Below are 14,926 nucleotides of genomic sequence, written 5' to 3' on the forward strand. Positions count from 1 at the left end.
TGATAAAGGAACATGGACTGGCAAACTAGGGACGCCTCAGCCCCTAATACGGGTGCTTTCTTCAAAACCATCAATATGTAGGCAGTCAAAAATAGATCTCGAACCCAAGATTTTATGATGAATATTTAAAAGACAGAAACCCTGTCTGTGTCAAATTTCATGATCAAGAAACACCTAACGATAGACCCACAAGGTTCAATGCCTGGTCCTACTTTGGAACGCACGGTTGCTCACCAAGACCACCACAAACCCTTCCGGCATGCCCTTGACCCTCGGAATTATAGGTCAGTGGAATGTTGACTTTGCACCTCTATGTTTATTTCCAGAAACCGTGACAATGAAAGTAGATCAGAGTGCTTATCAAAACAAGATTAAAGGCAAAGGGAAAGGGACAGGTTTCCCTTCTAATGCGTTACCTTAAATTAACCCTCTTGAGGATTAAGAGTGACCAAACTATTTGGAATTATGCCACCTTAAGGGCAAATCTCTTTGCTAATGGAAAAGGAGATCCAAGTCGTTGAATGACAATGCCGTAAATAGTTGGACCGCCTTTTCTGTCATGTCGGTACTTTCAGACCATCGATGTTTTTGGTCCATATGTTGGATTCTCGTAATATTGTTTTACAGTGTGATAAATTATTTGTTTGGTCATTGGGAAATTGTTAGGATTATCATACATTTGTAATGCACTTACTACAGAGTTAAAGAATGGAGGGACCTTACAGTTGAATCGAGTATCATCTTTGCTCCAGAAAGCCTCGAGTTTCTGGTAACAGGGACAGGAGTCTATGTTTGCTTCCCCCATCTTGGCATTCAGGAATGTGCCCATTTAAGCCCCTCCCCTCAAGCTCTATCTGAATTTTAAGATAAGACTGGGTGTGGATTGGCTGAGTCAAATGGAGTCCAGGACCTGGGCTGATTACATCTCCTGATGTGTTGAAATTGATCTATTATTGTGTGTTTTATACTAGAAGTTGACTGACAGAAATTTGGAGTTTGCAAACATTTCTTTAACTTTGAAAATCTGAAAAATCGGATGCGTTTGGTAGTGTACTAGAAAGTGGGCTAACAATAAAATAGAACCGATGTTTGTCAGGATCTGGCATTCCATTTCCACCCTAGAGGAGATTGGCTGGAGAGCGGCTACCTGCACCTGATCAGTGTCCAAGGTTTGTTTCTTGTTTGGACAAAATTTGGTAGTTGTCTTGAGTCCTATTGTTATAGTTTGTTTGTTACTTTGTACCTGGGTTTTGTTTTTAAACACCATATTTTTCAGCATCCATGCCTCGGATCTTGCTTCCTCGCAAAATGCTCCACTTACGTAAATCGTGACAGTAGTTAATACAAAAAATAAAACTGTTAAAAACTGATCAACTTCAGAAGTCTTTGTTTTATGCAGTCTTTGAAATATAAAGGTTGATGAAGGCCAGGAATTCTTTGACAGCTCTTTTGGAGGTCTTTGGTCCCCTTGGAGTGGTTCAGAATTTGAACTTTGTTGAACTTCTTATGAACTTCACCCTTTAAGAAAGACACAATCTTTTTAATGAAAACAAATATACCATAAACACTTTTAGGAAACTCAGTTGACCTTTTTCACCCTCTTGGTTGTTGTTTGGATCTTCGACCGGGGTTTCCTATTGGTTCTCCCCATCTGTGCGTACTCCATCTTGAGTCGCCATCTCCTTTCTATCGTCCTGTTTCTTGTGTTCTTCTCCCAAAAGCTGAACTTCACATTTGGTCTTATTGTCTTTTGGGGTCTCTCCTGATTGGTCGTCCTTCAAGTGATTTCTGTTCTCGTCACTGATGACGTCTCCTCCTGCTTCCCGGGTTGTTCTGTGATCCGGTTGGTCGGTAGGAGTGTCCCTCTCGTCTGTGGCCACACCCCATTCTTCTCCACTACCGGACTTCCTGTGACGGCGGGAGGGTGGGCGTCGCCGGAGGGAATGGCGAGCCCGGCTCTAAAACAGAAGGGAACGGAATTGTTTTTATTGTCATTGATAACAATTATATTGTGGGGAAGAAATGCAAAATGTGACTGTCATAAAATATTAAAAATTATTATTATTCATCTTAATTGAATGCATATTGTACAACGTGGACATGGACAAAAGAGAGGCCTACTCTTAACTTCGGAACAAAAGAGTTTTTCCCGACTGATTAATGATCGAGTATCAAGATTGTTCCACACCACAGGCTGTCAATGCAGAGGTTCGGCTAGTCTCTGAGGAGCAGGATTGCGCTTACCAAAAAACAACGGCGACCAAATGATGAAGGTGCTGTATCTGAGTCAGATCAGGAGGATTCTCTTACTACTGGTAACCCTGGAAACTGAATCTGTTTTATGTGGGAAAGCAAACTGCTATCCCAAAACGGCCTGCAGAGTGATGGGCCCCGCCAGGCTGTACTTTCCCAAGACACACCACTGGAAGTGATACTCTTACAACACAGGTGGTTAAGCTGTTCATGAACAATGAACCTCCATTTCCACCCTATAGGAGAGTGGCTGGACCTGCACCTAATCAGTGTCCACATCTGCACCTCATTATTCTGGCTTCGTATATTGACTGGACAAGGTTTGTTTCTTGTTTGGACATTTTGATAGTTGTCTCGAGTCCTCTTGTTATAGTTTGTTTGTTACTTTGTACCTGGGTTTTGTTTTTAAACACCATTTTTAGCACCCATAGGGGTGGCAGTAGCTCAGGAGGTAAAGCGCTCGTCTTGGGATCAAGTGGTCGCAGGTTCGAATCCCAGCTCCTCCGTGTTATATGTCGAAGTGTCCTTGGCTAAGACACTGAATCCCTAATGCCCCCCCATAAGCTGGGAGTTGCCTTGCATGGCTGACGCTGTGTGTAAAAGGGAAAGTGTTAAGCACATTGTAAAGCGCTTTCGAAGTTATTCATTGACTTGAAAAGCGCTATATAAATGCAGAACATCTGACATTAGAGCAGCCAATATTTTTGGGGGGTTGTGTTTGTTGATAAAAGTTGGTCAGGTGTACTGGGTATTGGTAGGATGTCTCGTTGCGTAGGAACAAATTTCAGAACACACCTTTCTCTCTCTCTCTCTCTCTCTCTCTCTTTCCCTATTGCGTGCCCTTACCTTATTTGGTTACTCACTTCCTGGCTCTAATTTTCACCCCACACCTGGTGTCACTTGTCCTGATCACCCCCCAATAACACTTCTCCCACTTTTCTATTCAAACACTATGTCTCCTTGGCCCAGTGCTAGTTCGTTAATTCCTTTGTCACGTTCCAAGCTTCATTGTCACAGACTTTGCCTGTAAAGTTTATCGACCCCTCACCTGGCCTTCTGGATCCCAAGTACTGCCTGCCGGATTATTGGATTGCCACATTTGCTGCCTGCTGGATCACCGACCCTACGCCTGCCTCTTGGACCACGGCGGCTGCATTTGGTGTTCTAGATATTGTTGCCTCAAAACCTGACTCCCTTTGTACCAAACTGCCCAAAATAAACACAGCTGTCTTAATCGATTTTCCTACATTGTTCCTCTGCAATACCCGAGTGGGGCCCTGACCTTCTGAGAACCCTTTTAGATACTGAAATTTTGGGTGAAAGGAGGTCACATGTGAACTTAATGAAGTTGTTACTGATGGAGGAAAAGTTGTCTAACCTTGTTGATGTTCGTCAAGAGGGATCCCTCCGCCGCTATGGGAGGAGCTTCAAATGACGTAGGCCCCTCCTCCTCAGTCATCTGATTGTTAGAAACAGGGCTAGAGGGCGTGATCGTAGATGAGGGGCTGCCTGAGGTGGGGCTCGGCGAGGATGGCGAACCGAAGGGCGGTAGCAACCGGAAGCTGGGACTCTTAGGCGAAGGCAGCAAAGTGGCCGGGGAAAGAGCCAAGTTGGCCTGGGGGAAAAAAATGTTGACGTAAACGTGACAACAAAGTTGAGGACGGAACTTTGACCAACCTGGAGCTTCTCGATCAGGGCTGAGTTCCTTTTGACCTTGACGGGAGAAGTCAAAGCTGTGGGAGTCTGAAAAATATCAACGTTTATGTTTCTGATCATTGCTCCAAAACATTAAGTCATCCTTCCAGGTACTCCCAAACAGAAGTTTTTTTTCAATTAGGCAAAAAAGGTGTAGTGTTCCTCCCCATAATGATGCACATACGTTGCTAAATATTCGACATGCTGGACTTCAAGAAATTTAGTATCAAAGTTGATCCATCTGGCTTGTTTTCTGTAGAGCTCTGACATAATTAAAGGAACACAACACTTTCAAAATGGCAAATCCTATTAACACAACATGTGAGGCTAACTCTGAAACAGACAGCGATTGCATACAGCTCAATTCTGTTTGGAGGTAGGTGATTGCGGTTTTTGGTTTGTGGTTTTTGCACCGTGTGTCGCGATTGCTATGATTTTGTCAGGCTAGTTACCCGCTAGCATTGGGGCTTCGGAAGGCTTTCCTGTTTTGTTTGCTCCCAGTTGGTGCGCGTTGGTTCCCCACCGTTTGTTGTTTGGCCAGCTAGCCTAGCATTAGCACTGGTTTTGCTATGTACCTTGGATTATTCTAGGGAGGTTTTGTATTTATCGCTGTTGCCGCTCTCAATTGTAGGTTGCCGATTAGCCTGGTTGATTTACTGCATGCTTTATGATCTGCCCTGGTTAGCCCTCAACGTGTGTGTGTTTTTTTCAAGTTAGCCCCATTTGGCGGATTGCCCTTTTTTGTAACATTACTGCATCCACATGTGACACAATGCCCAGGCATTCTCCACAAAAAACACCAAATCTTTGCTTAAAACACTCGTAAACCTCTTTCACTAATTAACACAGAAAACAAATCGAAGATTAGCTTTCTAGGGTGCTGGTGTTCCTCTGATGACATCACAGCTCAGGATGACAAGACAAGACATACTGTCTTCAAAATGCATAATCGTAAAAATGATTTCAGTGTACCAATAAAATATACAAAATAATTATGCAAAAAACATGAATTATTTCCTCGCCTTTTGCATGATCAAAAATTAAAGATTTCCTTCTAGATGATTGTAACATTTTGACTCACCTCCTGCTCATCTCCATGCATTTTGGGTAGTTGTAAGGAACGAGGAGGTCGACGTCTGACCGGCTTTTCCTGAAAGACATTTTTAGTGGTTCTTTACCTTTTTACATTGTCTTAAACTGACAGCATGTCACCACTAGAGGTCCCTGTAGCTTTAAATAGAGCTGAGGAGTGTGCATTTGAAGAAGAATCCACAATGGATACCACTTGCGTAAATTCAAAAGCCTACTTTCAGATTTTATCAAGTGAGCAAGGATGGATTTCAGCCAGTGAAAGGACATAAAAGCAACAACAAATACGGGAGTGAGCTTGTAAGCATGGAAAGCACCAATAGCTGGAGTCGGTCAAAGCTGGTATAGGTGGCTAACTTTGGCGGGAAATGCTATTAAAAGACCAGTAAGAGATTGCAAGCGCAAAGCAGAACGTGTTTAGCTTTGGGAACCTGAATCCCAAAACTATGTGGCTAGAAAAGGAAACAGTGAGAAAAAGTGAAAGTTGCTTGAATTGCTGGATTCAATGTAGTGTGAGTGGCTAACATTCACAGCTAGCATGAAATGCTACTAAAAAGGCCAGTAAGAAAGAGAAAGCTTTATTTACAGGACACATTTAGCAATAACATTAGTAGCAAGCTATATCCTGCAGCCTAGTGACTGACATGAGTGGCTAGAAAAGGAAAATGTGGAAAAAGTGTAAGATGACGGGACTAGGTGCATTCGCTTACACGACCAGGGGTTAAAGGCTGATGACACTGAAAGACAAAGCAGGAGCAGCTAACGATAGCATGTTGCTACGAGCCATTGCTTGTGGCCAGGTGGCCGACACAAGTGGCAAGAGAAGGAAAGAGAGGTAAAAAGTGAAAGATCCCTAAATTAAAAGGTTGGTTGCAAGAGCAGCTGTGGAAGGCAAGTCACTCTAAAAGACAGCAGGAGATCCTGAAAACACCATAGCAGCTAGCAGCGAACCATAGCCTGAAGCCAAGTGGCTAATATGAATGGTTAGTGAAGGAAACAGCAGAAGATGGCCGAATCACGGGACTCGCCGATGCATGAGGAACTGTGGGAAGCAGCTGACACTGTAAGATGAAGTATGAGCAACTAACAATAACAATAGCAGCTAGCAACAAGCCATAACCTGGAGGCACGTGGCTAGAGAAGGAAACAGTTGGGAGAAATGGAAGATGCCTCAAGGTTTGGATTTTAAAAATGTCCATTTGGGCTTCTGAAGTATTAAATTGGCCCACTGGCCGACACACATGTTACAAATTGTGAATAATATCAAACATTTCAAGACCTTAAATCTGGGGTGTCAAACTCATTTTAACCCGGGGGCCACACGATAGAACAAACATTCTGTCAGGGGCCGGACGAGTAGATTAAAGGTAAAGAAAAAGAGAGATAAAGAAATAAGAGAAAGAGGGAGTGAAAAGGAGAGAGGGCGGGACAAAGAAAGAGAGAGAGGGAGAGAGCGTGAGAAACAGAAGAGATAAGAAGTCGTGAGAGAGGAGGAAAGAAAGGGAGCGGAAGAAAGAAATCCAAAGAGAAATAGAAAGACAGAAGGAGAGAAAAGAGAAAAGAAAGCGCGAAGGGTAGGAAGAGAAAAAGAGAAAAGAGAGAAAAGGAAAAAAGGAAGTTGGAGCAAAAGAAGTTAAGCAGAGAGAGAAAGAGACAAAGAGCAACAAAGGAAGACAAAAAGAGGACACATAAAGTGAAAGAGACAGAGAGTGGGAGAAAAGGGGTGGAAAAGAGGGAAGGAGAGAGAGAGAGAGAGAGAGAGAGGGAAAGAGAGAGAGAGAGGCAAAGAGAGAGAGAGAGAAAGAGAAAGAGAGAGAGAGAGTGAGAGAGAGAGAGAGAGACAGGGAGAGAGAGAGGGGGGATGAGAGAGAGAGAGAGCAAGAGAAAGAGAGAGAGAGGGAGTGAGAGAGAGGAAAAAGAAATACAAGTACAGTGTTTTTGTTCAAGGCACCTTTCTTTGGCATCATCAAGTGGACATATTTCAACCTGCAGCTTGTTTTTCTCTTGCGCTTCTCTGAGTGTGGTCTCGCGGGCCGGATTCAATCCCTTAGCGGGCTTGATCTGGCCCGCGGGCCACCTGTTTGACACCTGTGCCTTAAATCATGTTTATGAATTAGTAGCTTTTGCTTATTATTTGAATCAACAGTCTTTTATTTCACCACTAGGGGTTGCTGTATACATACTGTGGCAAAATACATGATGTTTTCTAATGTGAATGGATGGTACGATTGCTAAAATCTCTTTTTAAAAATAAACGTCGGTATGTGTGCATTAGCAATAGCAATTCAGTGATGACAGGATGAATGTTAAGAGACTCACCGTCGTGCCGGTAGGAGGAGGGGATGGAGCTTTGAACTTTCCGGCGAGTTCGGCCACGGAAGGCCTCGCCACCTCCGCCTTTGCCTGAACGAACCAAGGCGTGAAAGGTCGGACATCGCTTGCATTCATCGGATAATGAAATCATCGCGCAGCCCGTAAGACGCTTTGTGTTCTATTTTTACCAACTCACTCGGAACGAGCAATTTGTCCATTGAGGACCGAAAAATTGCACTCAGTGCAGTCACCCTGAACCATCTCACAATTAGCTTTCCGAATGTTTCCATCCATCCATTCATTGTCTGTACCGCTAATCCTCAGTAGGGTCACGGGGGTGCTGGAGCCCATCCCAGCCATCTTCGGGCAATGGGCAAGGGACACCCTGAACTGGTAGGGAACACAGAGACAGACAACTCACTTGCTCATTCACACCTAGGGACAATTTGGACCGGCCAATTAACTTAACATGCATGTTTTTGGGAATGTGGGAGTAAACCAGAGTGCCCGGAGGAAACCCACGCAAGCACAGGGAGAACATGCAAACTCCACACAGGAAGGTTCGATCTCCTAACCTCAGAGCTGTGCCGCGGACGCACCAAACACTCAGCCACCATGCTACGCTTTCCAAATGTTTCCATTTGAAACATATCTTTATTAAAACTGACATTCCTCAAATCACAAAAATATGTCAATAGTACATTCATTAAGTGGTCCGCAACCCTTGGGCCGCAGACCGATACCCGGCCGTGAGTGTTCTCAAGAGCGTTCTCCATTCAAGCCCCAGTGTTGTGGAATGCTCTGTCCCCTGAGAATTGATCTGTAACCTCAGTGGAACTAAATCTAGGCTTAAAACGCACTTCTTGTCACAGTTGCCATGGCGCCCAATTGGCCCCACCCGTGTGGCGCCAGCTGAGGCTCGTTGACAGATTGGCTTTTTTCTATTTAAGCTCAGTGCTCTCACTCTTCCTTTGTCAGTCCGTCTACGAACGTCTGACGTGGGTTTTGACCTTGTCCAGTTTCCCTGTTGGTATTTCCTGTCCGATATGGTTCCTGTTTATTTTGTCCTGTTTGATATTTGTTCCCAGTTTCGTTCCCGTCTAGTTTGTCCTGTTTAATTTCGATATCCTGTTTTGATATCAATCCTGTCTGTCCTGTCCTGTCCGGTATCGACCCCATCTGTCCGATATCTGCTCGGGCAATTGGTATCGATCTCGTCGGCCTCTGGCTTCCTATCTTTCCACGCCAGACTACTGCTTAACATGCATGACTCCCCATTTCCCGTAAAATAAGAGGCTTGTGTGAGAAACGCCACGCATTTTGGTCCTGATCCTGTTCCTGTTCTTGACACTTCTATTCTATAGCTTATTAATGACTTTGGTTTCAAGTTGAGGATGCCAGTGTATTGAAACATCCATTGCAGCCTGGTCACCCTGGAACGGGGATTACCTCACGTGTGGTCCCTTCTCAAGGTTTCTTCATTTTCCTCATGCTGAGGTTTTTGAGTTTTTCCTTGCCTTCGTGTAGGTTTTAGATCAGGGGATGGTGTAATAACAGTCTGTAGTTTGCAATAGTCTGTAGTCTGTGCAGCCCTTTGAGACTCCTTATGATTAAGGGCGTCACAAATAAACACGACTTGACTTGACTTTTAATTAACTCTACATAATAACCACAACATTCTTTTTATAAACTTTTAGGTTTAGCGGCTGGATTAGAAAGCCCGAGGGGCCCAATCTGGCCCGCTGACTGTAATTTTCCTACCCCTTGGTTTAAGTGTAAGTTTCCGTTTAATGCACTTTTTCGAATCAAGGCATTTTAAGTGTTAAAACAAGACGAAAAAAAAAAACAATAGTTTAATCATATCGTTCAGTATAAGCATTGGCAAGTTGGTAAAGATTGTTAATTGAATTTTTATATTAGTAAAAAAAAATGTTTGATCTCTAAAATGTTTCCTAGACATAGAAGAAAAGGGTCAAAATATTTACCTCCGTGTCTCCTTCACGTCCCTCTTCCATTTTGGTCCCCAACTACTTCTTCATCAAATCAATGGCTTGTAAACCGTTGTATGGTCTGTTAGGAAATAAAAAAAGGGAAAATATTGGAGACTTTAAAAGCATTTGTGGAGACGCGAAGCAAATGCGTCCCTCAACACTTGCAGGAAGTAAAAGTCAGCTCGGCAGTTTGCTATTTCATCACTTTCACACACAACAACGGTTTTTCTGACAAACTGAGTAATTCTCCTGATGTTCTCATTCAATGCGAGATTCACCAATCAACAGAGAAATCTATGCCTTCAATCGGAGGTGATTACGACTGATCTAATCATGATATAAACAAAATCTTGAAAGGAGCCAGCTAAGGTGGCTTGGGCATCTGGTTCAGTGTCCTCCTTGACACAACTGGTCGGACCTGGCGGACCCAGAGAAATTTTTAGGGTCTGTGGAAAAGCTCAGGGGGACTCTGTGGAGAGTAGATGGTGAGAGGAGCAAACTGAGGTGGCTTAGGCAACTGGTCTAGATGCCTCCTAGACACCTCCATGAAGGAAAACACATGTTTTTAAGTTCTGTGGAAAAGCTTGGAGGAACTCTGTGTAGAGCCGCTGTGCTTTTATATTTTGGAGGAGCCAAATGAAGTGGCTTGGGCATTTTGTCTGGATGGCTCCTTGACATCTCCGTGAAGGAAAATACCGGTCATACCTGGCAGTCTCAAATGTGTTTTTAGGTTCTGTGGAAAAGCTGGGAGGGACTCTGTGTACACCTGCTGTGCTCTTAAATTGAGTGGAGCCACATGAAGTGGCTCAGGCATTTAGTCTAGATGCCTCCTTGACATCTCTGTGAAGGAAAATATTGGTCATACCTGGCAGACTCAAATGTGATTTTACGGTCTGTGGAAATGCTTGGAGGGACTCTGTGCAGAGCTGCCGTCCTTTTAAATTGTGGAGGAGCCACATGAAGTGGCTTGGGCATTTAGTCTGGATGCCTCCTTGACATCTTTGTAAAGGAGAATACCGGTCATACCTGGCAGACTCAAATGTGTTTTTAGGATCAGTGGAAAAGCTTAGAGGGACTCTGTGAAGAGCCGCTGTGCTTTTAAATTGTGGAGGAGCCACATGAAGTGGCTCGGGCATTTAGTCTGGATGCCTCCTTGATATCTCCGTGAAGGATAATACTGGTAATACCAGGCAGACTCGAATGTGTCTTTAGGGTCTGTGAAAAAGCTGACAAGAGGGACTCGGTGTAGAGACTAAGCATTTTATTTTGTGAGGAACCAGTTACGGTGGATCCGGCATCTGCATATCTTTGTGCATTTTGGGCTTGCCCCACCAACCGGCAGGATATCCAAACCTGCTTCTAGTGCCTGTGGAAAAGTTAGCTAGTAGGGACACAGCATTTCATGTTGAGAAGAGCCAAATGAAGTGGCTCAGGCACCTGATCTAGATGGCTCCCGGACTCGGTGGACAACAAGTGCAGAGTATGAGGTCAACCACACTTAAAAGCTATAGAATAGAATATCCCTAGATTTAAACACTTCCAATGAGGTTGGAGATGTGGTCTGTGCAGCCCTTTGAGACTCCTTGTGTATAAGGGCTATATAAATAAACATGACTTGACTTCACTTGAGATTGTATTTTATAAGGCAGAGCATTCCACAGCACCAAGGTCCAGATGGAAAACGGTCTCAACCTGCAAATTTCTTCTTGGCTCTTGGAATCGCTAGTAGACAAGTATTTTCTGAGCAAAGGCTCCGAGCAGGAACATAGGGGGGAAAACAATGGCCAGACCTGGCAGACACAACCATGTTTTTAGGGTTTATGGATAAGCTCGGAGGGACCTTGTATAGAACCCCTGTTTTTTAAAGAGGAGCCAGCTGAAGTGGTTTGGGCATCTGGACAGCTCTGTGGATAGGCATTTTGGGCTTGTTCCACCCACTTGCAAAAAACCCAAATGTGTATTCTTAGGGTTTCTGGAAAAGCCTTGTCATCTAGAAAGGACTCAGTGTCGAGCTGTTGCTCTTTCATGTTAAGGGAAGACAGCCGTGGTGGCTAAGGCATCCGAACATGTCTGGTGAAGGTCTTTTGGGCTTCTCCTACCCACCGTCAGGAGACACAAACATGTTTTTAGGGTCTGTGGCAAATCTGAGTCATCCAGGACGAACTCTATGTATAGTTGCTACGTTAACACATTCAGAAAAGAAAGTTGAGATGGCTGGGGCATCTGGATATCTCTGTGGAGAGGCATTTTTGGCTTGTCTCGTCCACTTGCAGGAGAACCAAATGCGTTTTTAGGGTCTCAATGTTGTGTTGCTGCAATTATATGTTTTAAAGAGTAATTTGAGGTGACTCGGGCATCTTTTCCAGAGGTGTCCTGGACATTTTCATTGAGGAAAATACCGGTCAGACCAGTCAGACTCAAATGTTGTCTTCAGGGTTGGTGGCGAAGCACAGGCATCCACAATGAATGAATAGCCACTGTTCTTTCGCATTGGGAGGAGCCAGCTGAGGTGGCTCGGGCATCTGGACACCTGTGCAGAGGCAATTTGGCTTACCCCACCCACCATTACGAGGTCCCAGGCTTCACCCAGAACACGTGGAGCGATCTGGCCCGGGATTGTCTCAGGATCCTTTCAGGTGAGTTGGATGAAATGGCTTGGGATCAGGAAGTCTGGGCTTCTCGACCCGAGATCAGCAGAAGAAAATGGATGTATCCCGTCAATTTTGAAAAAAATGAATAATTAATCTTGAGAGATGTTGCTGCCCCGAACCGCTTCAGAGGAACTAAAATGTATTTGCATTCCCAATTTTGAATAACAAAAGACGGAAAAGCACGCAGTTAAGCAAAAGACGGGAAAGTTTTACCTCCATCCTGCAGTTAACTCGTCGACTGCTCCACGCGAAGTATGTGCCAGAGAGAGGGAGCAGGCCGGCGGCTTAAATATAGAACACTACAGATACACAGCGGCTCATGTTCAGTCACATGTTTATCATTTCTCAGATGCACAAGCGACTCCTTGTGCATTCTTTAATTAACAACCCAGATTTTTAATCGGGAAATTTTATCAGTGGAGATTTACTCCTCTCCATTTTTACTTTGAGCTACTCACTTGCAGTGTTTTACAATCATTTCTCGTTCATCTAGAGCAGGGGTCTTCAACGTTCTGCTTGCGGGCACCAGGATGCCCATGAAGGACAGATGAGGTGCCTGCGTACCTGTTCTGAAAATAGCTCACCAGCGTTTGGTCATTGTGATTTTCTAGTCAAATGGTTTTTTTTGTAATTGATTGAATATGTTTAACCCTAATTCCAATAATTAACACTGGAATAACATAGAAAAACCGAGAGAATATATAGAATTTTGGAAATGCATAGCAAACTGGATGCCGTTTGCGCTTATTTGTAACGACAAGTAGCTCTCTGCTTGAAAAAGACTCTAGACTTAGAGAGTTAATTCTTTTTACTAGAAATCCTTGATAACTGTTTTTTCCCCCTACCAATACCGATAATCAAAACATCCTGCTTCCAGAGCCCAATAACGATGAATTAAAAATCCAATTATTTTTGGAATGTCTTTTGTCGCGATTGCCCATTGCCCTCACCTGTACCCGCTCGTTTGGTGCCAGCTGCTTCTCGTTGCCTGATTGGCTCTCCTCCCATTTAAACTCAGTGCTCTCTCACTCCTTGTCAGTCCGTAAATGAACCTCTGCACTTGCAAGACAAGCATTTTGACTCTGTCCGGTATCCTGCTCGTGTAACCAGTACCCGGTATTGATCCCTGCTGTCCCGTCCGGTAGCTTGTTTGTGCATCCTGTATCCGGTATCGATCCCGTCAGTCCCGTCCTGTCCGTTATCTTGCTCGTGTATCCAGTATCCGGTATCGATCCCTTCTGTCCTGTCTTGTCTGGTATCCTGCTCGTATATCCAGTATGCGGTATCGATCTTGTCTGCCCCTGGCTTCCTGTTTTCCCGCGCCTGACTTCTCTGCCCCACTTCTTCTGTCCAGCGATCGCCAAATTCCAGGCGTTTGTATTCCCGCGCATGACTGCCCCGTTTCCGTAAAATAAAGCTTGGTGTGAAAACATTACGTGTTTGGGTCCACTTCAGTAATACTACAAAACTATATATGAAATTTAGTGCCTAAAACAGGGATATGATAGATGATTTTGCCTTAACATTGGGAGTGCTTCAAAACAAATTTTAATGACGAATCTATTTAAAAACAAATATAAAGATGTACAGTATAACATGTAGATGTCAGCATGTATATTTTTCTTGGATGAAAAAATTGAATAGATCCCAACCAAAACAATAACATACACAGTTTCGGTAAATGTCTTTCCAAAAATTAGCGTTGGGGATGAGAGAGCTTGACTTTTTTGAATGAATGATTGCATGACTGAATGAATGAAACTTTATTTCGAACATGATAAAAACAAAGGAAAAAGTCAAAAAAAACAAAAACAATGTTAACCTAACTTACCCTGTCAGGAAAGGAATAGGAAGAGACATATGTGTCATGACCCGTACAAGCAGGGGACCCAAATGCGTAACGTTTCACACAATGCTAGCCAGTAGGAGCGGGAAGCCTTCGCTAACGAAGCGTGGTCGCAGATCGGAACAAGCCGGGCAGCCGGGATCGGAGACGGAGCCTGATCGGAGATCGAAACAAGTCAGGTAGCTGGGACGGGCAGGAAGTCAGGGATCGATACAGGCAACGGAATCGGGCAGGGTACGGGTAGCCGGGACAGGAAAACAAAGCTTGGATTGGGGATAGATACAGGAAACAGGTCGGGATCAAAACCGGAGCCAGTGTCAAAAGTGCTTGCCTTGCACGCGCTGAGGTTCACAGGCGGACTGACCAGGCGTGCACAAGAATGACGTATTTAAATAGGAGGGGAACTACTTAGGGAACGTGTGGCAGCTGGGGCTGAACGAGTGAGCGCAGTTGAGGGCAATTGGCAAGTAATGACTATATGCTGATTTAATCCTACCCCCTCGACTACCTTATTTTTTGTGTCTTACAGCTAGGTCTCCTGTGTATTTACATGTAACAAACACTTCATGAATATTCATATTTACATAGGTTGCAATGAGCACCATAAAACTGGCATAATGTACAGATATTGAAAAAAGCGCATTATTATGATTCTAGATGCGTTCAATATAAGAACATACGTCACTTTTAAACAATATTAAAGTTCTCCAATACTGAATGCCTTGGTTAACACAAATAGATCACTCATTCTTAACTAGTGGCATTATCTCTGCTGTCCACATCATTACCTAGAATAAATACACTAATGAATAGACTTGTGCTACATTAAATCACGGTGCACGAGAAGCAAATTTATAATAATAATTTGCTGAAGGAGTGCAAAACATTAAACCAAACACATCAGTAACTATGTCGAGAAATTTCTCAGATGGTGTGAAAAATGTCTCTCCAATGGCAGGATATTGAGTCACAACAGAAAAGCTGAGCCAGCTTTCACTTCTCCTTTTCTTTCCTTTAACATGCGGCCATAACATTCATTGAGCTCGGTGATTTTCTAAACAATAAATAAACAGACTCATAAACTGTCA

At 43.8% G+C, this 14,926-nt stretch overlaps 1 protein-coding gene across 1 annotated transcript; it reads right to left on the reverse strand.

Annotated features, from left to right (window-relative positions):
- Positions 1-296: 296 nt before the first annotated feature.
- dub (duboraya) lies at positions 297-9,512 on the reverse strand. The gene is made up of 7 exons (XM_088321313.1): positions 9,336-9,512; positions 7,357-7,440; positions 5,030-5,098; positions 3,931-3,996; positions 3,632-3,868; positions 1,589-1,958; positions 297-1,518 (listed from the first exon to the last, which is right to left on the reverse strand). Exons 1-6 carry the CDS (start codon positions 9,363-9,365, stop codon positions 1,635-1,637), a joined length of 810 nt encoding a protein of 269 aa, XP_088177439.1. The 5' UTR covers positions 9,366-9,512; the 3' UTR covers positions 297-1,518; positions 1,589-1,634.
- Between the last annotated feature and the right edge of the window lie 5,414 nt (positions 9,513-14,926).

This window comes from Urocampus carinirostris, chromosome 17, assembly GCF_059441175.1.
Source record: "Urocampus carinirostris isolate Australia breed hairy pipefish chromosome 17, RoL_Ucar_1.0, whole genome shotgun sequence".
NCBI classification, from domain to species: domain Eukaryota; kingdom Metazoa; phylum Chordata; class Actinopteri; order Syngnathiformes; family Syngnathidae; genus Urocampus; species Urocampus carinirostris.